Raw genomic sequence first — 26,157 nt, 5'->3', positions numbered from 1 at the left:
GAATGGATCACTTGAGCCCAGGAGTTCGAGACCAGCCTGGGCAACATGGCAGAACCCAATCTCTACAAAAAATACAAAAAGTTAGCTAAGTGTGATGGCACACACCTGCTGTCCCAGTTACTCAGGAGGTTGAGGTGAGAGGATGGCTTGAGCCTGGGAGTTGGAGGTTGCGGTGAGCTGAGTTCGTGCCACTGCACTCCAGCCTGGATGACAGAGCGAGACCCTGTCTCAAGAAAAATAAATAAATAAAATAAAAATTAAAAATGGTTACTTAAAGAAAATTTTACATATATTGCATATATATCATAACATTGTGAAGCAAGTAGTAGTATATCACTATGTTACTGGATTTTTCACTATTTTACTAAAGCTTAGAAAAATTTGATACTTTCTTAATATCACACAGTTAGTGGCAAAGGAAGGATGACAGAACAGTTCTGCCTGGCCCAAAGGCTGCGCTCCTTCCTTCGATTATTCCAGGTTGCCTTAAATATCAAATAGTGTTAGTGTCCCAGAATAGAAAAATATGGAACCTCTGGTCTAAACTGCCCTAAGACAGGGGCTTGTATCTATCAAAATAAATAGAGTTGATGAATAAATTAGAAAATAAAGTAAAAGTCTAAATTAAAAGTAACTTGCAGCTAAGTAATTTGGCTTAGAGATGCATAGACCTGGGTTTGAGGCCCTCTTTACTACGTACTATTTATAAAAGAAAAAATTTGCTAAATTATGAAAACTCTAAAGCTTCAGTTTTCTCATCTAGAGATTGGAGAGATGAAACAGCAACCTCACAGGGTTGTTGGGAGGATAAACTTAGATAATTCATGCAGTTCCTCACACTTCTTGTGGGCTGGGCATTATGCTTAGCGCTGGGGATATTGCAGTGAATAAATGAAAGAGCCCATCCGCATAAAGTTTGCATTCTAGTGGCAATACTTATTCAAATAAAAACCTTGGCTGTATTTATTTTGAAGTCTTTAGCACAGTGCCAGATGCATAACAAAATTAACGAGTGTTCACAATTATTGTTCTATTAGTACACACACCAGCCCAGTGGCTCTCAAAATGTTATGTGAAATCACCGTAGGATATTTCAGAATGCAGATTCTGATTTGGTAGCTCTAGGGTGGAGCCTGAGATTCTGCAGTTTTAGCAAGCTCCCCAGCACTGCCGCTGCCGCTGCTGCAGGGCAGTCCACACTTTGAGTAGCAAGGGCAGAGCAATCATGATTTGCTTCCACTAGGATGCGGAGGAACGCCTTCCCTTGATAACTTTGTGATGCAAAAGAGATCCATATCCTGTTCCCAGAGATACTGAAATGTTCAAGTTCATATTGCTTCCTTTCCCCCGATTGCCAATTAAGTCATAATCTGAAGGAGAGAAACCCAATACTCCAAATCACAGAAGCTCCTTTTTTTTTCTTTTTTTTTTTAGACAGGGTCTCTTGCCTTGTGCAGTGGCTCATGCCTGTAATCCCAGCACTTTGGGAGGCCGAGGCAGATGGGTCACCTGAGATCAGGAGTTCGAGACCAGCCTGGCCAACATGGTGAAACCCCATGTCTACTAAAAATACAGAAACTAGTTGGTTGTGGTGGTATGTGCCTGTAGTCCCAGCTACTGGGGAGGCTGAGGTTGCAGTGAGCCAAGATTGCACCACTGCACTCCAGCCTGGGTGACAAAGAGAGATTCTGTCTCAAAAAAAAAAAAAAAAAAAAAAAATAGAGTCTCGCTCTGTCACGCAGGCTGGAGTGCAGTGGCATGATCGTGGATCATTGCAGCCTCTACCTCCCATGCTCAACTGATTCTCCTGCCTCAGCCTCCTGAGTAGCTGGGGCTACAGGCATGTGCCACCACTTCCAGATATATATATATATATTTTCGAGACAGGGTCTCACAATATTGCCCAAGCTGTTCTCGAACTCCTGGCCTCAAGTGATTCTCCTGCCTCGGCCTCTCAAAGTATTGAGATTACAGGCATGAGCCACCACACCTGGCCTTCTTGCCACTTTTTAAACATGATTTCGTTTCATCCTCATTGCAACCTTGATGAGAAAGGTATTGCTATATTCACTTTATTGGTGGGGAAACCAAAGTGTGGTTTAACTTGCCTAGTGAAGTGGCTGGGAGTGTGGAATAAACGTCTATTGGTCCCAGCAATGACACTGTGGGAGGGATTGCAGCCACAGGGGCAATAATTCCTCAGAATCTACTGTCTGCCAACTTTTAAAGGAATAAACATAGATGCCAGGGAAGACTGACTGGCACAATTTAGGAGCTGATTATAGACAAGACTGCTGAGATAGATGAAGTTAAAAATAGGCAAGGGATGAGTGATGCCTGTTTTGGGAAATGTCCTATACAGAGAAGATAGATTCTCTCAGTTTATGTGTAATTTTTTTATCTGCTATAAAAATCTATCAGTATCTCAATTTCTCAGTGATTTCCCCCCCTCCCCAAATGTCAGGAATGTGCAGCTAGAAACCTAAATGGCTTTTCCCACATTATCTTTAGCTGAATGCAGATGCCCAGGCTTTGTATCAGAGCATAATACTCAACAATCATATTAATTGCTTCTTATCTCTGGATTCTTTTCTAATAAAGTGTTTATCACATTCAAATCAATGGTAAGATTAATGAACTTGCAGCTGTTTTATATTCTGATCATTTGGCACATTGACCTGAAAGATAAGGTATGTCTATTATTATCAAAAAGTTTTCTCAAAATTTCTCCCTGAAGGGAGGTAGGAAAGACAACCAACCAATGTGCCAGATTAGAACAAAAAATGTTTCAAGTCCTATTTTCAGTTTTTTTTTTTTGCACAGAATAAAGAAATAAAAAGCAAAGCAAAGGAAAACAAAAAGATGAATAAAGCCTACAACCCCTTGCTATAATTTCAGTAGCTGAAGGTGGTAATTAATTTAGCAACTATTTATTGAGTGACTACAATGTGCCAGGCACTTTGCTAGTTCCGGGGAGATGGTGGTAAACAAGACGGATGGCTAACCACCTGTAAAGAGCGTGCATGTTGGTTTACACATCTATGCACCATGCAGTTAATATACATTATTTAACTTAATTCCTACATCAATTTTATAAGAATCATTATCCCGTTATACAGATGAAGAAACTAAGGTTCAGGAAGTTTAAATCCTTGGTCTAGGCTTGCATCTCAATTAAGCTGCCAGAACTGAGGTCTGTCTGATTCGAACATGAACCCCTGCAATATATTGACAAAGTTGGATCTCGGCTCGCTGTAACCTCCACCTCCTGGGTTCAAGCGATTATCCTGTCTCAGCCTCCCAAGTAGCTGGGATTACAGGCATGTGCCACCATGCCTGGCTAATTTTTGTATTTTTAGTAGAGGTGAGGTTTTGTCATGTTGGCCAGGCTGGTCTCGAACTTCTGACCTCAGGTGATCCACCCGCCTCGGCCTCCCAAAGTGCTGAGATTATAGGTGTGAGCAACCATGCCCGGCCAGCAGCATTATCTTTTGATAGAAGACCTCAAAGAGAGGGAGTTACTTTGCAGTGGCAGCAGAAGTTAGCAGTAGTAGTAGTGGCAGTTAGCATAGCTTTGATATTTGCCAAGGGCTTCACATACCTATTTCCCCTGAGTCTCTATCACAGCACCTTTGTGAAGTGAGTAGTAATATTATCCTCATATTGGAGATGAAGAAACAAAGGCCCCCAAATTACTTGTTTACATAGTAGAAATAAGATTCAAGTCCAGATTTACAGACTCCAAATCAAGTAGGTGTGTGAAAGTGTTTCATAAATTACAGAAGGTTCTCCCAGTGTTTGTGCAAATGTTTCATTAAAAAGCACGCTTTTCATTGTGTGAAAATGTGGCCATGTGGCTAATAAAGTAGGCTTACCCTTGGCTGCCTTTTAAGAGTAAGTCAGGGGTAGGAGTGGGAATATTACAAAGCAAGGTTTGGTCTAGTCATACTGTATGTGATTGTATGATTATTTAGTCTGAATAAATGTGATTCAGGCTTTAGGCTTTTCAATATTGTGCCAAACACCGTATTTTGGAATTCAGAACCTACAAGGTAGAGATGCCATAATTCTCCTTGTAGAGAGAGCCCATGATAGATATCCATAATCAATTCCAGCATTGTCTACCAGTGCTGCTTTGTGCAGACACAGCCTCTTGAACCCAGTCCTCTTGGTCTGGAAACTAGTCATATACTAGAGGAAACCAAACAGATTGGTAAAGGTTGGGGCAACTGAGTATTTTCCAAAGCATATTTGAAATTCTGTTCTTGACTCTGATTTTGAGGTTTTGGCTTCACTGTAGGTTTTAATGTCAACCACCTGGACATTGCCCCCCGCTATGCCAGCATTCTCATGGGGATCTCAAATGGAGTGGGAACCCTCTCTGGAATGGTCTGTCCCCTCATTGTCGGTGCAATGACCAGGCACAAGGTAAAGGTCTCCTTTGTGGCTATGGGTTACAATATCAGAGGACTGGAGCACTATACAAACTTGAGGTTTCAAGGCTCTACCACAGTCTGTAAATGTGTATGTCCTTGACCTTGACTGAGTCAGCTGAACTTTTTTTTTCTTTCTTCTTCTGATTTTCAAATCATTGCTTATCAATGGCACCAAGGCTAGTTGTTGTTTTGTTCTATGTTTTCTCAATTGAGGAATAAAAGTCTGGGGAGAGGGGATGGGCCATAGAAACTGTTTAGAGACACAAGGAAGAAACTGAGGCAGTCAACTCGGGATAAATGAGTTATTGAAGATTGTTTTCTCATTCTCAGTGATTAAACTTTATAGCCTAATTCCATCCATTGCTTAGCATGTTTCAGCATAAAAAGATGAGTGCTATTCTATTTCTTTATTAAGAATAAAATAAACACATTAAAAAAAGAATAAAATAAACAGGACATTAATAACCTACCCAGTTGTTACTGAGCCTTTGTGAATTTAGACTACGGTGGTGGTAGAGGCAAATCCATCCAGAGTTCAACCACAGCCCATGTGATTTCCTTATCTTTGTCATTGAAATGTCTCAAGATGCTGCTTTCTGCAATAAGAATTCTTTGATACCATGGGATTTTTTTCCCCCAATTATTTTCTTAGTTGGATTGCCTATTACAAATATAACTTCAGAAGTTTTTTCAGCTTCCTGCAGAAGAAAGTGTGAGATAAATTTTCCTACTTTTTGACAGAAAAGGAAGGTAGAATTTTATAGGCAGGGAATTCATATTTTCCGTCTCTCTTCATGAAATGATAGGATTAATGACCTGACTATTAAATCCAATATATCTTCCCCCAACCTTAGACACAAATTCCCATTATTTTTTGACATACTTTTTTTTAACACTGAAAATATGATTATAAATAAATTTCTTGTCGGTCAAGTGTGAGAACTTTAATGGCTCAAAGACTTCTGATATTTAAAATGGTGGGTTCCTAAAACAATTTTAATTTAGCTGACTATGTGAAGGGAAACCCCATTTGAGTATTCAAAAAGCTATGCAATGGTGCTGCATGTATTAATATTTTTATATGTTGTTTATTTTAAAATGTATTTTCTTGTAATCCCAGCACTTTGGGAGGCCAAGGTGGGTGGATCACGAGGTCAGGAGATCGAGACTATCCTGGCTAACATGGTGAAACCCCGTCTCTACTAAAAATACAAAAAATTAGCCGGGCGTGGTGGCAGGTGCCTGTAGTCCCAGCTACTTGGGAGGCTGAGGCAGGAGAATGGCGTGAACCTGGGAGGCAGAGCTTGCAGTGAGCTGAGACCATGCCACTGCACTCCAGCCTGGGAGACAGAGTGAGACTCCATCTCAAAAAACAAACAAAAAAAAGAATTTTCTAAATTAAAAAAATACATATTTATTGTTTTGTCTAACTTTCATATTCATTGTAGTCTTAACTTTCATTTTTTAAGTTTTTCTTTTAAATTAGGTTTGAATCCTGGATGGTGCTTCTGACACACATCCTCCCTCCCAAAGAGCAGAGCATCGCCTTCCAAATGCGCAGATGCTTTTTCACAGTGGAGGCCTCCAGGACATAGTGGCAATCTCTGGTTTTAGTTAAAACATTAATTGGCACTTTATTTCCTTATTTAGACCCGTGAAGAATGGCAGAATGTGTTCCTCATAGCTGCCCTGGTGCATTACAGTGGTGTGATCTTCTATGGGGTCTTTGCTTCTGGGGAGAAACAGGAGTGGGCTGACCCAGAGAATCTCTCTGAGGAGAAATGTGGAATCATTGACCAGGACGAATTAGCTGAGGAGATAGAACTCAACCATGAGAGTTTTGCGAGTCCCAAAAAGAAGATGTCTTATGGAGCCACCGCCCAGAATTGTGAAGTCCAGAAGAAGGAATGGAAAGGACAGAGAGGAGCGACCCTTGATGAGGAAGAGCCGATATCCTACCAGAATGAAGAGAGAAACTTCTCAGCTATATCCTAATGTCTGAGAGGCACTTCTGTCTTCTCCTTACTTTAGAACCAGAAAGTATCCATACCTATTGCCTTTCTTGTAGCCCAGCTTGCCAGAGGTCCAAATAAGGGGAGGGGAGAAGATCTAACCAGCAACAGGGAAAAGAGAAATATTATCTTTCAATGACATGTATAGGTAAGGAACTGCGCTCAGTTGATAACATAGTTGATAATACATATTTTTTGAATTGACAGTTGACCCTTCTCTCAAAGAGCTGAACTTATTCAGAAAGGAATGACTAGAAGAAAAAGGAGACAATACCATGTTGTTCAAAGAAACATTGAAGGAAATGGGGATGTTTGGCCAGAAGGAATGTAAACAGTAGCAGTAGCTGCCACCACATCTCTAGGGTAGCCATGCAGAAGAGGGCTTCATATTCCCAATAAACCCCATGTTGTGGCAGGTGCTTTATAAACACTCTTATTTAATCTCCACACCTTTATGACACACATTTCTTATCTCCATTTTACAACCAAGGAATCTAAAGCAACAAGAAATGAACTTGCCCATGGTCATCTGCCGGGGTCAATGCTGAGACTGTTGAAGCTCCTAATAGGTGGCAGTTTTGGGGAAGATTTCCATTCAGTGTAGGGAAGACATTTGTAATAATGAGAACTGAAAATGGAGTAATTGTGAGTAATTCACCATTTTAGCAGGTATTGGGGAAGGGAAACATTTGGGTTGATGAGGCAGAGGGGATTCAAATGTGTGAGAGGCTAGATTCAAAGACCCTCAGTGTTCTATGTTATCTGAAGAGTCAAATGGTTCTGTGACTCCATAATTTTTAAAGTAATAAGGGTCATAGACTACATCAGAGATTCAAATAGGTTTTTTAAGAAAAGCTAAGCAAGAGAGCCAAATTTTTAGGAATCTGACGGTCAAAATAGCTGAAAGCAGTAAACAAGAGATTGGCTATTAAATTTCAACTTTCCATAATATTAAGAATGTAGCTAAATGATGTCCCAAACTACTTATAAACTTTTAAGACATTTAATAATATAAGAAGTAGGTTAGGTTCATGTGTTTTCTTAGGTAAAATTCTCGTGAAATAATTTTCTATTTTTAAAAAATGTATCTCTTTAGCCTTTTCTGCTGGAGATTATATTAGGCAGTTTCATCAGATTATACAAAATTATGATTTTGTATCAAAAGCATTCATGATGACTCTATTTGGAATGATATTCAGGGAAATCACAATAATATAGCAGTAGTTATACAGAGAAAATCTACAATGAAAACATTTGGGACAATTAGACCTACAGTTACTGTTGAAAAATCCACCTTTGATTGCATAAGGCAATTACATGGATACTTTTAGATATATTTAAAATTTTAACGTTGGCATCTAAAGGATTATTTGAAAATAAAATTATTTTCCTGTTCATTGGTTTTGAAAATTTTATTTCTACTTTTGGAAGAAAAATATAATACGGAAAAAATTATAGATTTACTTGTAATTCATTATTGTAAAGTGTTTTGTTTTGTTTTTTCTTATTTCTCCCCCATGTATTTCTGGTCCCCAGTGATACTAGCTGAGTTGTAGTGTATTTTATAAATGGAATAATCTTGGGGAAAAATTGCAATTCTTCATTAAATAATATTCTTTATGTCACTAGCATACAATTTATGTTAGTAGACATCTTTAAATCTCTTTAATGAGTGAATCCATGCAAGCCCCATAAAACAGTTTCTAGCATGCAGAAAATGCCCAAGTAAATAGCTGTCATCATCATTATCTTTTAACATTTTGGGGGACTTTCCAGTTGAAAAGAAAACATGCTATGTCATTTTTATCCATTATCCCTGGAACTTATTGTGAAAGTTGTGCTGTTTTCTAAGTAAAATAAAAAATAAAAAATTAGCAGTTTATGATAGCCAGTGTTTTATTTTGTGTGTGTGTTAATAAAGTCAAATAACTGTATTTTAAAAACTCATGATAATCCTTAAGGTAGTATTGTATATTGTGACACAAAGTTGTATTTATCGCATCGTTTGAAGTTAGTGTCATATGCAGAAAACTCACATTTTTCCTGTAACTTGCCGTTATAATATGTATTTTTTTAAAATGAAGTCATGGATCAAGGTGTTAAAAACTAAAAAATACATTTTTTTATTGTGTTGGGTTTTTCTCTGTGTAGGTTGCAATGGATAAATAATTACATTTTAACACCAGACAGATGCCATTTGCAAGTCATTGTGCATTTTGCCACAAATGTCCATTTGTAGGTCAATTCATGGATGCAAACCATGGATTCTAGCAGGAAGGGAAGGAGGCCTGTAGGTGCAGAGTTCTTGAGACAAGAAAGATCTGATGATCCTTTCCAAACAATCAAAGTTTTGGAAATTCCTTAATATGACAAGAAAAGTAAGTATTAAAGAAATAATGGTCCATTTGTTATCCCTGTCTGGATGTTAAATTCAACAGGTAAAAATTGGAACCTACTATGTGTATTTCTGTTTTACTCTGCCTCCTCCCAACCCCAATAAATCTGTTTTTCTTTCTCTATTTCTTGTCTCAGTTAGTCACATTATCTTTTTGCTCAAACTAGAATTCTTAGAGTCATCCTTGACTTAAAATATTTTTCCCCTTCTCTCTCTTCTCTGCCAAGTTCATGTAATTTAATTTTCAATCTGTAGATCCATATCTTACATCAGCTTGGGAAAACTCTCTCCATTACCTCTTAATATACTGCTTTTGCTCCATTCTGTCTCTACTGTTTTGCTAGGCATTCAGTTAAATGTATTCTAGACTGTATGTAGGTCTGATCACCTGTTCTGTATTTTCCAATGCTTTGCCTGTTTACATGTCATGCTGGATATCTTCTCCTGACTTATTTTTCAGTTCTTTATCTCTCTCTCTCTTCAGTGAGGTCTAACCTGTAAAAATCCATCCATTGTGTTCTTAATCTTAGTGACTGTATTTTCAGTTCTAGAATTTTTGTTGGTTCTTTTTCGTTTCTGCTATGTCTTTTACAAAATATTTCCAGCTCTCTGCTGAAATTTTCAATGCCGTATTTTATTTTCTGGGACATAGTAAGCTAATTGTTTTAAAATATGCTTAGTGCCAATATTCGGAGACCATGTTAGTCTCTTTTGTTGTTGTTGTTGGTTTTGCTGGTCCTTATTTATACTAACTTAACTGCATCTATGCCTGGTTTTCTTTGATTTTATCAGACATTGCATTTGAAAAATTATTTGTAGAAATAATTTTTAGCAATTTTAGCCACAAAATAATGCTGCTTCTTCCTTTTTTTTTTTTTTTTCCTTCTAGGAGGTTTTTGTTTGCTTCTTTCATGAACCTAAGGGCATTAACAGTCTGGGATCACCTTAGTCCAGTTGCAGGGCCTTAGGTATTTTGTGCCATCCAGATGATTTGAAGCTGGACAACAGGATGTATGAAGGCTCTTTTACTTCCTGTTCACCCTTAATGCTAGAGCATAACACTTCAGGGTCCCAACCCACACTACAATGTTTTTACCGGGGTGCAACTCTTATTTCCTTACCAGGCCATCAAAGACACTGCTTAGCCATCAAACACTGGCTTTGTTAGAATTAACAAATCCTCCCAGGAGAAAAGCGGCCTCAAATGTCAGAGTCACTTCTCTGGATTTCCATCTTCTGTCAGACATCAGATGGTAGCCTGGAAATTTTTCACTACCGTTTTGGCTTTTCAATGCTTTTGAGCAGAATTAATTTTTTTTTTTTTTTTTTTAGTTCAGCTTTTCTAGTAGGAAAGTTGGTCTGAATTGCCTAGTCTTCATTAACAAACGCTGAAATATCTTTCAATTTTAACTTCACCAAGTTCTCTCAAACTAATCTACCTCCTTAGGGAGAGTGTGATAATAAATTAAACTTAGATCTCAGTGGTTTAATATAGCAAATGTTTAGTTCTCTCTTGTGTTACAAGTTGAATGTGGATTGGTTGGGGTCAGGTGGAGGGGAGGCTTGTTCCAGACAGTCACTCAGGTATCCAGGAATGTATTTTCTCCATTCAGCATCTTGCAGTCAATTATTGGGAACATATAAATTCTGATATCACCATGAAAGGGGAAGGGAGAAGGAGGCACACTGGGTTTTACTGCTTCACTCGGAAGCAACACAATCACTTTTGGTTGCAGTCCATTGACCTACGCTAGCTACATAGCCCCAGCCTAACTTCAAGGGTGGCTAGGAAACAAAGGGGAACATGTAGATTGCTAAGCAAGCATGAATTACACCTTCCATTCATGTCTAGCCTTGGTTCCAGGTCTTATGAACTCTCACTTAGCATATCGAAAGAGTTTTCTAACCCCAACTGTCATAAATGATGTAAACCTGCTATGTGTCGTTCAAGAGATCTGAACTAGGTTGTAAGGAGCAAATCTTTGTAGGGAAAGGGGCCGTGAGCTTCCTCCAGGGAGGACCAGAGGCCTTAAAAATATCAATTCCCTGGAATAAAATAGATTATGGCCTGATTCTAACTTGAACTAATAGCCATGTGGGCCAAACTGAAGGGGCAGAGAAGTTGACTTGTCCTTTAGATTACAAGCAGTACTGTATCCCAGGCCTTATACTAAGTCCTTTCCATACATAATCTCATTTAATTCTCATGGCAACCCAATGAGAAAGCGTTAATGATTTATTCCCAAGCATTTATTAATAAGTAAATGGTATTTCAGAGAAGAATTTAAAGTCAGGTCCCTAAAGGCCATATTTTAATCTTAATTCTTAATTAAGACTAATAATCTATTCTTAATTTTTAAATTCTTTAACCATAAGTCTAATTAAGATCAAACTCATATTTTAATCTAATCTTAATTGAATCATAATCTTAATCCTTAATCTTTAATCTGTTCTCTATGGCTTCTACTCGATAGCAGTAATTCCAGACAGTGGTGTTCTCAAAGTCAAGAGTGTTCCAGTTACTTCAGTGAAGTATGATCAAAGTGATGGAATGAGCTCTGGCAGTTTACTCTAGACCCAAGGAGATAGGGACAGGTGAAAAGCCAGATGAACATGTGAGATCTTTTTTCTCATCAACTGCTGGACTGCAGAGAACCAGGGGCCCCTTTATTTCCCCTATTTCCATAGCTACACAGATAGGTAAGATAGGAAAGTTGAACCCAACGCTTACTGGGTGTGTTTGTGTTGAGTGAGGGTTGGTTTGCAAGGGGCTGATTTTTTCCCAGGAATCCCAAATATAGACACAACAAACATCCAGCCATACAGTACATGCCTTGCATAAACTGGGTGCTCAACCAACGTGATCTTCAAAATCTGATGTGGTGTTTAAGGAGATTGTGCTGGTGATGGCACTCAGGTTGTCTTGTTAAACATGGCGGAATAAATGCAGTCATTTCTAGCTGATTTCTAAAATTAAAATAAAAGACACATAAACTTGCCAGGACAAAGTGAAAGAGGGAGAAAAATCACGTTTAGGAAGCTGAATGGGGATGCATGAGTCTTAACTGACTTCAGCAGAACTGAGTGAAAAAGAAGAAAGCTCATGTTACTGCACCCAAGAAAGGTTTAAAATGGAAGGTACCAGCACCAGGTACCTCTGGAGGACAGAGTGAAGGGTGGAGTGGGGTTGGAGGAGGAGGACTGAGAACATAAGGACTGGTTGAAAGTTATCATTATCAGATTTAGCAATGCTGTTGAAAAGGCATGTAAGAAGCAGTTATCACCCCAGAGTCTCTCTCCCACCAGCTTAACCAAGAAACTGCCCCTCCCCATACCTAGTGGAAAACAGGAAGTTCATTTTCTGGATGGGGGCACTCTGGATTCAAGAACACCCATCATAGCTGAGTATTGGCTCCAAAAGCTAGAGAGTTTGGTCCATTTTGGTTACTGATGTATCTCAAGTATCTAGAGATGCCTGGCATTTAATAGCCACCTGGTAATTATTTTTCAAATGCATGCATGAATGAATGAACCTTATTATACACAGGGAAATTAATCAAAAGTTTGCATACTGAACACTGAAAGCTTCCAGTTGCCTTCTTCAGTTGAGCTTCCAAAATGCTGCCAGTCAGAATCATATCCCCTAGGCAGGAGATTATAGGATTCATGGGATGAGTGGTGGGACCTCACATATAAGTAAAAGGGCTTATAGCTATTGACATTTGGGGCTTTCCCCATCAAAATAAAGTGATCCTTGCCTAGTCACTCCCTGTGGGACCTACCCACCAAGCCCTGTCCAAGGGAATTATTCATTCATTCATTCACTTATTCATTCAACAATTTTTTTTTTTTGAGACAGGATTTCACTCTGTCATCCAGGCTGGAGTGTAGTGGCACCATCATGGCTCACTGCAGCCTTGACCTTCTGGGCTCAAGCGATCCTCCCACCTCAGCCTCCTGAGTAGCTGGGACTACAGGCATGTGCCACCACACCTAGCTAAGTTCAACAACCATTTAGCACCTGTAATGAGCACCTCTAATGTTCTAGGCACTAGGGCTAGAAAACAAGTAAACAAAATAGGTCTCTGCTCTGATGGAGCTTATATTCTGAGGGAAGGCACAAAAAATAAGGCTGTTAATGAGTAAAACCAGGACACAGTACGTCAGTGCTAAGTGCTGAGAACAAACATAAAACCAGGTAAGGGGGGTGGGGAACATGAGGGATGATGTGTTAGGTCAAGTGTCCAGGGATAATGTGATCTTTGAGTAGAGAACTGAAGGCTGTGAGGAAGCAAGTCAAGTACATTTTGGGGGAAAGGGTTCTAGGCAAAGGAAAAAACAAGGACAAAGGCCCTGAAGGGGGGACATGATGGGCATATTTAAAGAACACTAAGTCCCTTAAAGTACTCAGGTTCTGGACATGTTTCGAAGGAAGAGGGAACATTTTCCGAGAGGCAGAAGACTGGGGAGGAGCAGGACAATACTGGGGGAAGGAACTGGGAATTTTGACTTGTTTGATTTTAGAGCTTTCCTTGCCTATTGAGCTCTCAGTGGCAGTATCAGGTAGGCAGTGGAAATACAGTCTAAGATTCAGGCCAGAAGTCAGAGCTAGAGTTGTACATTGGTGAGTCACTATCACATGACATAGTTTGTCTGTAAAGCCAGGAGACCAGATGAGATCATCAAGATTCCAGTGCAGAGAAGAACACAACTGAGCCCTGGGGACACTCCAACATAGAGAGATCAGGAAGACGAGAAGGAGCAAGTAGGAGAGATAGAAAAAGGGAGATAGAGGGTGGGGGTGATGGAACCCCGAGAGAGTGGTGTCCTGTGGCCAAGTGAAGCAAGTGTGGTGTGGAGGAGTGCGTGGTCCATGTGTCAAAGCTTCTGTGAGATCAAGGAAGATGAGGACTGAGAATGGGCCATTGGATTTAGCAACATGGAGATCATTGGTGCCTTGACAGGGGCAGTTTTAATATAATGGTGATGACAAAAATCCTGAACGGTATGTGTTTCATCAAGGGCGAGCATTTTATTGTCTTCCTCTTACTTATGAACAGATAGCCAAGGATTACCAGATAGTTCGGGGAAGTTTCCAATATGAAAGACAGAGACCAACAAAAACAGGAAGAAAGGTACTTGGAAGAAAGCAGGTATCACAGGGAATAGAACAAACCTGAACTTCAAAGAGAAGAAAAGATACTGCATGCTTGAGACAAAAATAGAATTCTAGTTTCAAAAAAGGAAGATACATTCGGAGGAGAAGAGATTGGGCTAGAGAGAATCTTGAGTCTAGAAGGTCAGTTAGGAGTCTATTACAACAATTTAGAAATGAGGGCCTAGACTAGGATTCAGGGAATAGAAATGGGAAAAGAAGCTTGTTATAGAAAACCTAAAAAAAAATGTTTTTTCTAATTGGGTGTGGTGGCTCACACTTGTAGCCCCACCTTGGGAGGCCTAGGCTGGTGGATGGCTTGAGGCTGGGAGTTTGAGACCAGCCTGGGCATCATAGTGAGAACTCATCTCTACCAAAAAATTAAAAAAAATTAGCTGGGCATGGTGGCATGTGATTGTAGTCTCAGCTACTTGGGAAGCTGAGGCAGGAGGATTGCTTGTGTTTAGGAGTTTGAGGCTGCAATGAGCTGTGATCATGCCATTGCACTCTACCCTGGGCAACAAAGTAAGACCATGTTGAGGTCTTACTTTGACTCCTTTGGCCTCTTCAAAAAAAGAATGAGGGGGAAACCTCCCCCTTTTTTTCTAAAAAGTATAATATATGCTTTTTGTAGAAAAGCTTCAATATATAGAACATGTATTGAAGAGAATAAAAATGACCCTAGTATTACAGCTGATTTAATAACTCTTGAATTCCTCAAGCAATCCTCTTGCCTCAGCCTTCCAAAGTGCTGAAATTACAGGCATGAGCCACCAAGCCCGGCCTCAGATTTAATAACTCTTAACATTCAGGCTTGTATGCCTCTAGTCTTTTCTCTATGCCAGGGGTGTCCAATCTTTTGGCTTCCCTGGGCCACACTGGAAGAATTGTCTTAGGCCGCACATAAAATACATTAACAGTAATGATAGCTGATGAGCTAAAAAAAAAAATCGCAGAAAAACTCACTTTTTAATAAATTTGTGTTGGGCCACATTCAAATCTGTCCTGAGCCACATGTGGCCCACAGGTCAGGGGCTGGACAAGCTTGCTCTACACACGTATTTTTGAACAAAATTGGGATCATACTATAGCTACAGTTTTCTATCCTACTTTTTGCACTTAACCATACATAATAAGTCCTCATGTATTTAAATATTCTTTGAGAACACAATTTTTAAAAATTCACATACAATAAAATGCACAAATCAGGTTTACTGTTTCGTTGATTTTTACCTTTGTATACATATACCTGTGTAAACAGTCCTCAGTGGTAACCACTGTTCTGATTTCCATTATTGTAGATAAATTTTGCCTGAACTTAAGCTTCATATAAATAGAATCATACAGAATCAGCCCTTTTGAATCCTATTCCTTTCCTTCAGTTAATGTTTTAAAAATTGATCCATGTTTTGTGTTTATCAGTGGTTCATTTTTTAATAGATGCATCATACTGTGTCCGGAATTGGTGGGTTCTCGGTCTCACTGACTTCAAGAATGAAGCTGTGGACCCTCGCGGTGAGTGTTACAGTTCTAAAGGCGACGTGTCCAGAGTTTGTTCCTTCTGATGTTCGGATGTGTTCGGAGTTTCTTCCTTCTGGTGGGTTCGTGGTCTCACTGGCTCAGGACTGAAGCTGCAGACCTTCACAGTGAGTGTTACAGCTCTTAAGGCGGCACATCTGGAGTTGTTCGTTCCTCCCCGTGGGCTCGTGGTCTCGCTAGCTTCAGGAGTGAAGCTGCAGACCTTAGCCGTGAGTGTTACAGCTCATAAAAGCAGTGTGGACCCAAAGAGTGAGCAGTAGCAAGATTTATTGCAAAGAGCGAAAGAACAAAGCTTCCACAGTGTGGAAGGGGACCCGAGCGGGTTGCCACTGCTGGCTCGGGCAGCCTGCTTTTATTCTCTTATCTGGCCCCACCCAAGTCCTGCTGATTGGTAGAGCCGAGTGGTCTGTTTTGACAGGGCGCTCACTGGTGTGTTTACCATCCCTGAGCTAGACATGAAAGTCCTCCACGTCCCCATCAGATCAGTTAGATACAGAGTATCGACACAAAGGTTCTCCAAGGCCCCACCAGAGCAGCCAGACACAGTGTCGATTGGTGCATTCACAGACCCTGAGCTAGACACAGGGTGCCGATTGGTGTGTTTACAATCCCTGAGCTAGACATAAAGGTTCTCCACATCTCCACCAGACTCAGGAGCCCAGCTGGCTTCACCCAGTGGATCCTGCACTGGGGCTGCAGGTGGAGCTGCCTGCCAGTCCCGCGCCGTGCACTTGCACTCCTCAGCCCTTGGGTGGTCAATGGGACTGGGCGCCGTGGAGCAGGGGGTGCGCTCGTCGGGGAGGCTGGCGCGGCACAGGAGCCCATGGAGGGGGTGGGAGGCTCAGACATGGCGGGCTGCAGGTCCCGAGCCCTGCCCGGCGGGAAGGCAGCTAAGGTCCGGTGAGAAATCGAGCGCAGTGCCGGTGGGACCCAGTACACCCTCCGCAGCCACTGGCCTGGGTGCTAAGCCCCTCACTGCCCAGGGCAGGCAGGGCGGGCCGGCTGCTCCGAGTGGGGGCGGGGGGCGCCAAGACCACGCCCACCCGGAACTCCGGCTGGCCCGCAAGCGCCGCGCGCAGCCCGGGTTCCAGCTCCCGGCAAGCTGAGGGAGCCGGCTCCCGCCTTGGCCAGCCCAGAAAGGGGCTCCCACGGTGCAGCGGTGGGCTGAAGGGCTCCTCAAGTGCCACCAAAGTGGGAGCCCAGGCAGAGGAGGTGCCAAGAGCAAGTGAGGGCTGTGAGGACTGCCAGCATGCTGTCGCCTCTCAATACTGCATTGTATAGGTATACCAAAATTTGTTTACTTATTCTTCTACTGATAGCCATTTGAGTTGTTTCCAATTTTTTGGGGGGAAGGGTGTTATAAATAAAGCTTATATAAGTATTCTTGTATTTTTGTGAACATGTTTTTATTTCTTTAGGAGCAGAATTGCTGGATCCTAGGGCAGGTATATGTTTAGCTTTATAAGACACTGCCAAACACTCTTCCATAGTGCTTGTACCATTTCACTTTTCTACCATTTATGAATTCAAGTTCCAATTACTCCACATTCTCATCAATGAGAACACGATTTTAATGACCAAACATCTAACAACTAGACTAGTTGTTAGATGTTTAGATGTCAGTTGTTAGATGCTTTAGAGAGTTTCTACATTTTCACCAGTATAAATAGTAATAATGAAGTTCTTGACTATAAATCCTTGACTTCACCTGTAAGAGATATTTTCAAGGGAAAAGTAACCTGACTTTTTATTTCTATATGGTGTATCATTCAGTAAGTAACTGGTTAAATTTACTAGCAACAATAATAGAACAGATAATGTAAAAGTGCAGCTGACTGAAAAACAATTTCAAGGTGGCTTTGATGTGCATTTCTTCCATAGTTACATTTGAAGTGAACAGATGACTGAAATTCCAGGGCTCAAAAGCACTTCAAACACAAGAATAACCCAAGGTAATAGTATCTCTCTATTTCTCCATGCCCCTTTCCCTTCCCTTCCCTCCCTTCCTCTTCCCTTCTCTTTCTTCTCCTCCTCTCTCCTCTTCTTCTCTACTTTTCTTTTCTCCTCTCTCTTCTTCTCTCTCTTCTTACCTCTCTCCTTCCCCATACTTATATCCATTCATCATGTCTGGATTCTGAAATAAAGTTTGAGTTAAGCCGTATCACAAAAACATGCTACTGACTTGAGAGAACTTTGACCCTTTCAGCCATCTGCGTGGTAGCATTTGCAGAAACATGGCAGCCAGGCTTGAGAGGAACTGCCAGGTGAATCCACTTCCCTTTCCTCCTCAGCTTTCCCCAGTGGGGCTGGAAGGCATGGCCCTTTCAGCCAGGGCTCATGGCAGAGCAGGACTAACCTCCCTTATCAAAACTGGGGAAGGAGGCAGAGCTTTTCTGGTAAACCTCCCTCTTTGCCACACATTTCCTGTGGAAAGACTGTCACAGGGAAGGAGGAGCTATTATAATGAGATCATCAGGTGTGGGAGTAGCTATCTCAAGTGCCTTTAGGTGAGAACTTTAGAATTCTGTTTGGGGTCCACGGGAAGGGTCTCCAGAAAACTCTCAGAAAATATGAACTAAACCTAAGGGTTTATGTGCACATTTTTCTGAGAAGAGGGTCTGTCTACACAGTAGACCCTTGAACAACTTGGGTTTGAACTGCATGGGTCCACTTACACACATATGTATTTCAATAAAAGTTATATCAGCCGGGTGCGGTGGCTCATGCCTGTAATCCCAGCACTTTGGGAGGCTGAGGCAGGTGGATCACGAGGTCAGGAGTGCAAGACCAGCCTGGCCAAGACGGCAAAACCCCGTTTCTACTAAAAATACAAAAATTACCTGGGCGTGGTGGTGGGCGCCTGTAATCCCAGCTACTCGGGATGCTGAGGCAGGAGAATTGCTTGAACCTGGGAGGCAGAGGTTGCAGTGAGCCGAGATCGTGCCACAGCACTCTAGCCTGGGTGACAGAGCAAGACTCCATCTCAAAAAAAAAAAAAAAAAGTTATATGAAGTGTGCCTACCTCTCCTGCCTCCGCTTTCACTCTTCTACCTCTTTTACCTCTTCTGCCTCTCCCACCCCTAAGATAGCAAGACCAACCCCTCCTCTTCCTCCTCCTTCTCAACTTACTCAACACGAAGATGATAAGGATAAGACCTTTATGATGATCCACTTCCACTTAATAAATAGTAAATAGTAAATAAATTGTCTCTGTCTTATAACTTTCTTAATAACATTTCTTTTTCTTTAGCTACTTTATAGTAGCTTTCTTCTGCTCTCTCCTCTTCTTCTCTACTTTTCTTTTCTCCTCTATATTATATATATGTATATATGTATATACACACACAGTATATAATACATGTAATGTACAAAACATGCATTAATAGAGTGTATATGTTATTGGTAAGGCTTTGAGTCAGCAGTAGGCTATTAGTAGTTAAGTTCCTGGGGAATCAAAAGTTATATGCAGATTTTTGACTGCATGAGTGTCAGTGCTCCTGACTACTACATTGTTCAAGGGTCAACTGTATTCTATAGCTGTCACCATATTCTCAAAGTTACCCAAGGGCCAGAAGAGGATAAGATTTGCCCAGAATGAGCTACAGATAATGTGCTAAGCTGAAGGAAACCTAATAATTATGTAGTGGCTTTGCGACCACTGCCTGAGATGCCCTTTGTGAAAAAGCCTAATTATTTGGCTTAAGCATCTTTCTCATTTCATTTTCTTTTTTCCTCATCTAACTTCCTTGGTTTATTCTCTATCATATTTCACCTGTCTTATTCCTTAATTTGGAGTTGTCTTCTCTTTCTTGTCCTTCTCCATATCTCTCTTCTTCTTTCTCTAATGCAATAGATAACCAGAGGAGTTTGGCTTATAGTGGTGAGGTGGTCAGGTAGGTGAGAACATCTTCGATTGATTCCTCTTTCATCTTTTCCCACCTTTCTAAATAGTGAATATAAGATATTAGAATTAAATAGGTAAAGTCATTTTGAAAGAGTCTGCGTAGTTTTCTCTCAAGCCATGTAACATCTGACTATAATATATTATAAAGCATAATGATGAACACCCCAGAAGAATAATGCTAACATCCTTCAGAAATTAATGGGAAATACTATGAATACTGTGAATAAATAGCCATAAAAGCTGGTTAAATCTTGTTACTTAAAGAACTGTTTAAAAAATAATACTACTTATATAACCAAAGTGAATCTCATTTTTCTGAAAATCAAACAATTATGCACAGCAAGGGCAAACTTCTTGGCTTTTGCTAACTACAGAATTTTTTGACAAAATAGCTTTTTATGTTTTCAGAATGCTGGTTGTTTTAAAGTTGTTTCCAAGATTGCATGCCCAAAGATCATCATCTTTCATTTCTTTTTTTTTTCTTAGTAGTTTCAACTGAAAGATCAGTTTTCAATCTTTCACATTTTAAAAAATGATGTAATGCTTCCTTGATTATTTCAGCAGAACATAGAATCAGAATAACACAGTTTAGAGTTCTCAGATACTTCCTTTTTAATCTTCTTTAGGAACATATTTCATAATGAGTTCTGGCCTAAAATGTGATCCTGGTTTTCATCAGATTTCAAAAGTTCTGTTCTCAGCTAAAATGAGGTAGAGAGTCAAATGACTTTTGGCTTTTTGATTTAGTATTCGTGGTTTCACACAGTTTTAATATGTTTGAGGACAAGATTTCATTTCGAGGAGAAGGGTTTAAAGCCCCAGTAATCCAACATAGCCCTGTGAGTTACATTTTCTCAAATGGAGGCTATAATGTTTTTATATTTTTTAGAAAGACTGATGAAGACCATGGTTCTTGTGGATAAATCCATCAATGTATTTGGGACAAAACTGGTCTTTAAAACATATAAATGTTATTTTGCTCCCTATTTAAAACTCCGAAGATGCCTGTATCACTTGTCTGTCACTGCACAACACACCACCACAGTTTTTATGTTTTTAGAACACAAAACTATTTTCTCACAATTCTGTGGGTTGGGCTCAGCTAGGTGGTTGGTCTGCTGGTCTCCCCTGGTCACTCTTGTGACTATAGTCATCTCAAGTTCGACTGAGGTTGGGTGGACTAGACAGCCTCCTAGGGAGCGGATGCTATTTGTTGATCATGGTGCTCTGGTTCTCCTCCAAATGGTACTCATGCCCTAGTTGGCTAGACTAACTTTTTTTTTTTTTTTTTACATGATGGACTCAGAGCAGCACTGTAAGGAGAGATGAAAGCTGCAGGGCCTCAATGTCACTTCTTCCACATTCTCTTGGTTACAGGGCCAGACCTAGTTCAAGGAGAAGAAAAACGGACTTTACCTCTTGATGAGAGGAGCCTCAAAGTCACATTGCAAAGGAGCATCCATACAGAGATACGAAGATCGTTTGGTCATCTTTGCAAACCATCTACCATAGCTCTTCCTCACAGGTAGAACAGAAAACAAATATTTACTATGGCCTACAAGTCCGCACATCACCTGATGCCTGCCTTCCTTTTCAATCTTGTATTGTTCTACTCATCTTTTTTTTTCACAGGCCTTCTATCTGTTATTCAAACTTGCCCACCTTGCAGTTCCCTCTGTCTAAAGTGCTCCTTCCTCAAATCTTGGCTCCTTCTCAACATTCAGTTCTCAGTTCAATGTCATTTCCTCAGAATGTTTAAAGTTGCCTCTTCAACTTTCTTAGCTTCTTTTTGTTTTATTACTGTATGTACTTTTATCTATTTTATTTATCACTCTCTGAAATTACCTTATTATTTATTTATTTATTTATCTTTAAATTTTGATAGGTTTTTGGGGGAACAGGTAGTTTTTGGTTACATGGATGAGTTCTTTAGTGGTGATTTCTGAGATTTTAGTACACCCATCACCCAAGCAGTGTACACTGTACCGAACGTGTAGTCTTTTATCACTCACCCACCTCCCACCTTTTCCCTTCAGTCCCTAAAGCCCATTGTATCACTCTTTATTATTATTATTATTGTTGGTTATTTGAGATGGAGTCCCACTCTGTCGCCAGGCTGGAGTGTAGTGGCGCGATCTTGGCTCACTGCAACCTCCGCCTCCTGGGTTGAAGTGACTCTCCTGCCTCAGCCTCCCAAGTAGCTGGGACTACAAGCATGTGTCACCATGCCCAGCTAATTTTTGTATTTTTAGTAAAGACGGGGTTTCACCATGTTGGCCAGGATTGTCTCGATCTCTTGACCTCATGATCCGCCCACCTGGGTCTCCCAAAGTGCTGCGATTTCAGGCGTGAGCCACTGCGCCTGGCCGTTGTATCATTCTTATGCCTTTGCGTCCTCACAGCTTAGCTCCCACTAATCAATGAGAACATACGATGTTTGGTTTTCCATACCTGAGTTACTTCACTTAGAATAATAGTCTCTGATTCAATCCAGGTTGCTGTGAATGCCATTATTTATTTCATTCCTTTTTATGGCTGAGTAGTAATTCAATGGTGTGTGTGTGTGTGTGTGTGTGTGTATGTGTGTATATATATATATCACATTTTCTTTATCTACACATTGATTGATGGGCATTTGGGCTGGTTCCATACATATATATATATATATCACATTTTCTTTATCTACACATTGATTGATGGGCATTTGGGCTGGTTCCATATTTTCGTGATTGCAAATTTTGCTGCTATAAACCTGCATGTGCAAGTGTCTTTGAAATTGCCTTATTAAAAATATGCTTATTGCTTATTTTCCTACTAGGATATGAGTTCTATGAAAGCTAGGGCTTTGTCTGTTTTGTTTATTTTTTCTATGTGCAGGGACTAAAATAGGCCTATAATAATTGTTCTCAACATTAACTACACTTTGGAACCACTGAGAGGGTGCATCCAGACAACTGGTGGTGCCAAGTGATCTCAAAGTGCAGCTAAGGTTAGGAACCACTGGCCTTGCCTGAAAAACTTTATAGAAGAGATAGAAATAGGACTAAGTCTTAGAGAGAATGTAAGATTTCAACAGGTGGAGGAAGGGCGGCCTTCCTGTCAGGGTGGGCATAGGAAAAACAAAGAGGTTAGGAAAAGGAAGTTGCACAATGAGCAATGCCAAGACAAGCCCTGTAAACTTGATTTAGTAAGCAGTTGCTACCTCAATTATTTTTCCTGAATTTTCCAAGCAAGCTCTGATTTGAAATATTTTATTCCATTTTCCACTTAAACCAACAAAACATCTTTTAACATTTCAGCATCCAAACTTCATTTCTTTTTCTTTCTTTTTTTTTTTTTTTGATAGGGTCTTGCTCTGTTGCGTAGGCTGGAGTGCAGTGGCATAATCATGGCTCCTGCAGCCTCCACCTCACAGGGCTCAAGCAATCCTCCCAGCTCAGCCTCCCAAGTAGCTGGGACTATAGTCACACACCACCACGCCTGACTAAATTTTTGTAGAGATGGAGGTCTCTCTTCATTGCCTGGGTTCAAGTGATTCTCTCACCTCAGCCGCCCAAACTGCTTGGATTATAGGCATGAGCCACTGGACCTGACCCCCAAACTCCATTTTAAATGCCTGGAGGAAGCCACGCTAGATTCTGTTAAATTGATCAATGTTAGTGTTTACCCAGAACAATTTAACTCAAAAGAGTAAGGCCACCCTTTTCTTATAGCCGTGACACTACTGAGCCATCATCAGGGGTTGTGACTTGCTTCTTTCTTCCAAATGCCTCTCAGATCTACCTGTGACTTTCTGTCCCCATTACCATGAGCCATTTCCGCTTTACTGGGTAAATGTACCAGCCTGGCTGAGGTTTCCAACTCTTTCCTCTTTCTGTCTCCAATCTCCAATCTTTTCTAACAGACCAATTATAAGACATCACTCTCGTTGCTTCTATGCCCTCCTTAAGAACCTAGAGTGGCTTCCTCCAGGCATTTCCCATATTCGGGAATGTATTTTCTGAAGGAAAATACAGGAATTATCACCTGATGCATGCAGTTTATTTGGTAGAAAAAAACTTTGAAAACTTGGGATTTATGTGTAGGAGGTATGGGAGCAAAAAGGGGAGTACCTAGTGGTGATAAATTTGGGGACAACTACTCTAAACAGCTGCCTAAGAGGGTCTTGATTAGAGCAGTTGGTTAATTACTGAGAAATTCCAGGAAAAAAAAAAGCTGCATTCTAAATAAACGTTTATCAGCACATAACATTTGACTAGTCTGTTCAAAGGTTCCTGTTGCAACTCATTCTGGCAGCACTTGTGTAAAACCAAGGTAGAGCAGTAAGTGACAAAGGTTTTATTTATCTCCTGTTATTATCTGTTGACTTTTAAAGGGCTTAGTAATGAACAGCTGCAGATTAGCTAACCCATGGGAAAGGGTGAAGCAATGTCTTGTGAGGCCCAAGGCTCCCATCAGCCCCTTTGGAGCCCTCCAAGCCAGTCAAGGTCATGGGCTTATACTGAGAGAGAACACCTCAATGAACCCTTTTATTGTAGAGCTGTTGTGAATGAGGCCCAAAGAGTGGAAGGAATGTATTCAAAGCCACACCATTAAATAAGAATCTGGCCAACGTAAAATGAAACTACTAATTTGAGAGAGTTCACATTAATTGTGCTCTGATTAAACCAGACACTTTCTGTATATTATATCCTCTCTTCAGTACTGCAGTCTTGTGATATAGGTATTATTTTTCCCATTTTATATTCAAGAGACCTGAGACTTACAGAGGCCAAGTATTAATATCTCACCCAAGGTCCCAAGTAAATGGCAGAGCTGAGATTCCAATCTAATATCTTTGACTATGAAAATCTTTGATCACATTTTCTGAATTATAGTGTCTCCAAATGGAAAAAATTTCTTTCTGTATAAGCCTCATAGTTCCTGTTCTTTGGAATTTACAAACAATGATGATGATGATAGTAATAATACTAATAACAACTTATATTTGCTGGGTGTCTACCAGTAATAGCAGGCATTATCGTAGCTTCCGGGAATACATAAGTGAATAGAAGAAAGAAAAATTCCTGAACATAATATATAAGCAATTTCTGTAGTTTTTTTTTTAAAGGGTGGTAAGTGTGATGAGGAAAATAAATAGGGCAAGATAAGGGGGAATAAAAATATTTGAGAGTGTGGCAAGTTCAAAAGATAGAATCAGGGAAGGCTTCACTAAGAAGGTGATACTGGAGGAAAGACCTGAAGGTTGTAAAGATACAGATATCTGGAGTGAAATCTTTGAGGCAGACAGAAGAGGATGTGCAAAGGCCCTGAGGTGGAAACATGCCCTGTGGATTTGAGGACATCGAGATGATTACTGTGACTAGAATGATTACAGTAAAAGGGAGAACGGTGGGACATGAGGCCAGGCAAAATGGGAGCCAGATTGTGTGAGGCCTTGTAAGCCATGGTAAAGATGTTGGCTCTTAATTCTTTGTGAAAGGAGGGAATCCTTTGCAGGGTGTTTGGCAGGGTAGAGACAAGATCTGGCTTCCAAATTAAAAATACTCCTCTGGCTGTTGTGTTGAGGAAAGTCAAGGGTGAGAAGGACAGTGAGACCACATAGAAATCTACTTCAAATATCTAGATGAGGCCGGGCGTGGTGGCTCACGCTTGTAATCCCAGCACTTTGGGAGGCCGAGGTGGGAGGATCACCTAAGGTCAAGAGTTCAAAACCAGCCTGGCCAACATTGTGAAACTGTCTCTATTAAAAATACAAAATTATCCAGGTGTGGTGGCACATGCCTGTAGTCCCAGCTACTCGGGAGATTGAGACTGGAGAATCACTTTAACCCGGAGGCAGAGGCTGCAGTGAGCTGAGATCACACCATTGCACTTCAGCTTGGGTGAGACAGCAAGATTGCATCAAAAAAAGAAAAAAAGAAAAAAAAATCTGCATGGGAGATGTTGATGGCTTAGAACAGGGTGATAGCAATGCAGGTGGAGTAAAGTGACTGGGTTCTGGATAAGATTTGCTGTGGGATTTGAGAGAAAGAGAGGAATCAAGGATACCTACAGCTTTCCTGCTGGGTATCTACCTCTCTCCTTGCACTGAATCCTCTAAATAACAATGCGACAGAGGATTTGTGTCTTCAAGAGCCTTCACAGTGTGTGTGTGACAGATGGCAAAGCATTTTACAGTAAACTATTTCATCAAAACAATCTTTTCATGTCATAGTGTTGTGAATTCTAAGTAGGAAGAATCAGAATACAGTGCCATCATCTCTCTGCTTGATCCATGATCCGAGTCACTTAACCTCTCTGAGCCTCCATTTATTTTTCTGTAAAATGGGGATCGGTCTTCTGCTGCCTCAATTGTGAGGGAATGTTAACTCTATGAGAGTAGTGACTGTTGGAATATTGCTGTACCCAGGCATTTCCAAATGTGCCCAACACATAGTAGGTTCTCAATAAATAGTTGCTGAGTGACTGAATGAGAAAGACCTTTGGGGAACTATGTGAGGTCAATTATTAGTGAACTAAGGTAACTGCTGAGACAAGGAGCTTTTGGGGAGGCCTGAATTAACAGGATAATTACTTTGCTTTGACTCTGCCTGTCATTTCTAGTTGTTCATATAATGGAATAATGAGGACATCCCCTCAGAGTTTCTAGCCTCTGGTGCTCATAAGCATTTTCAGAAGCCAACAGCACCTGGACAACTTATATAAGAACAGCT

At 40.6% G+C, this 26,157-nt stretch overlaps 1 protein-coding gene and 1 long non-coding RNA gene across 3 annotated transcripts in view; both read left to right on the top strand.

Moving 5' to 3' along the window:
• SLC17A8 (solute carrier family 17 member 8) overlaps window positions 1–8,325 on the top strand; it is a 64,749-nt gene extending 56,424 nt beyond the window's left edge. For both annotated transcript variants that reach the window (XM_032168906.1, XM_032168905.2), the window contains 2 exons: window positions 4,301–4,428; window positions 6,087–8,325. In XM_032168906.1, the coding sequence (XP_032024797.1) occupies window positions 4,301–4,428; window positions 6,087–6,431 (473 nt within the window). In that variant the 3' untranslated portion in view covers window positions 6,432–8,325. The remainder of the gene's footprint in view (window positions 1–4,300; window positions 4,429–6,086) is intronic.
• Window positions 8,326–16,670: 8,345 nt separating this feature from the next.
• LOC131380767 (uncharacterized) lies at window positions 16,671–20,918 on the top strand. The gene is made up of 3 exons (XR_009208944.1): window positions 16,671–16,818; window positions 17,419–17,489; window positions 20,819–20,918. It is a non-coding gene; the product is annotated as an uncharacterized LOC131380767 (long non-coding RNA).
• The last annotated feature ends 5,239 nt before the right edge of the window (window positions 20,919–26,157 follow it).

The sequence above is a fragment of the Hylobates moloch genome, unplaced genomic scaffold, assembly GCF_009828535.3.
Source record: "Hylobates moloch isolate HMO894 unplaced genomic scaffold, HMol_V3 SCAFFOLD_12, whole genome shotgun sequence".
NCBI classification, from domain to species: Eukaryota; Metazoa; Chordata; class Mammalia; order Primates; family Hylobatidae; genus Hylobates; species Hylobates moloch.
Note: the sequence above shows the minus strand (reverse complement) of the source record. Positions and strands in the feature narration are given on the sequence as shown.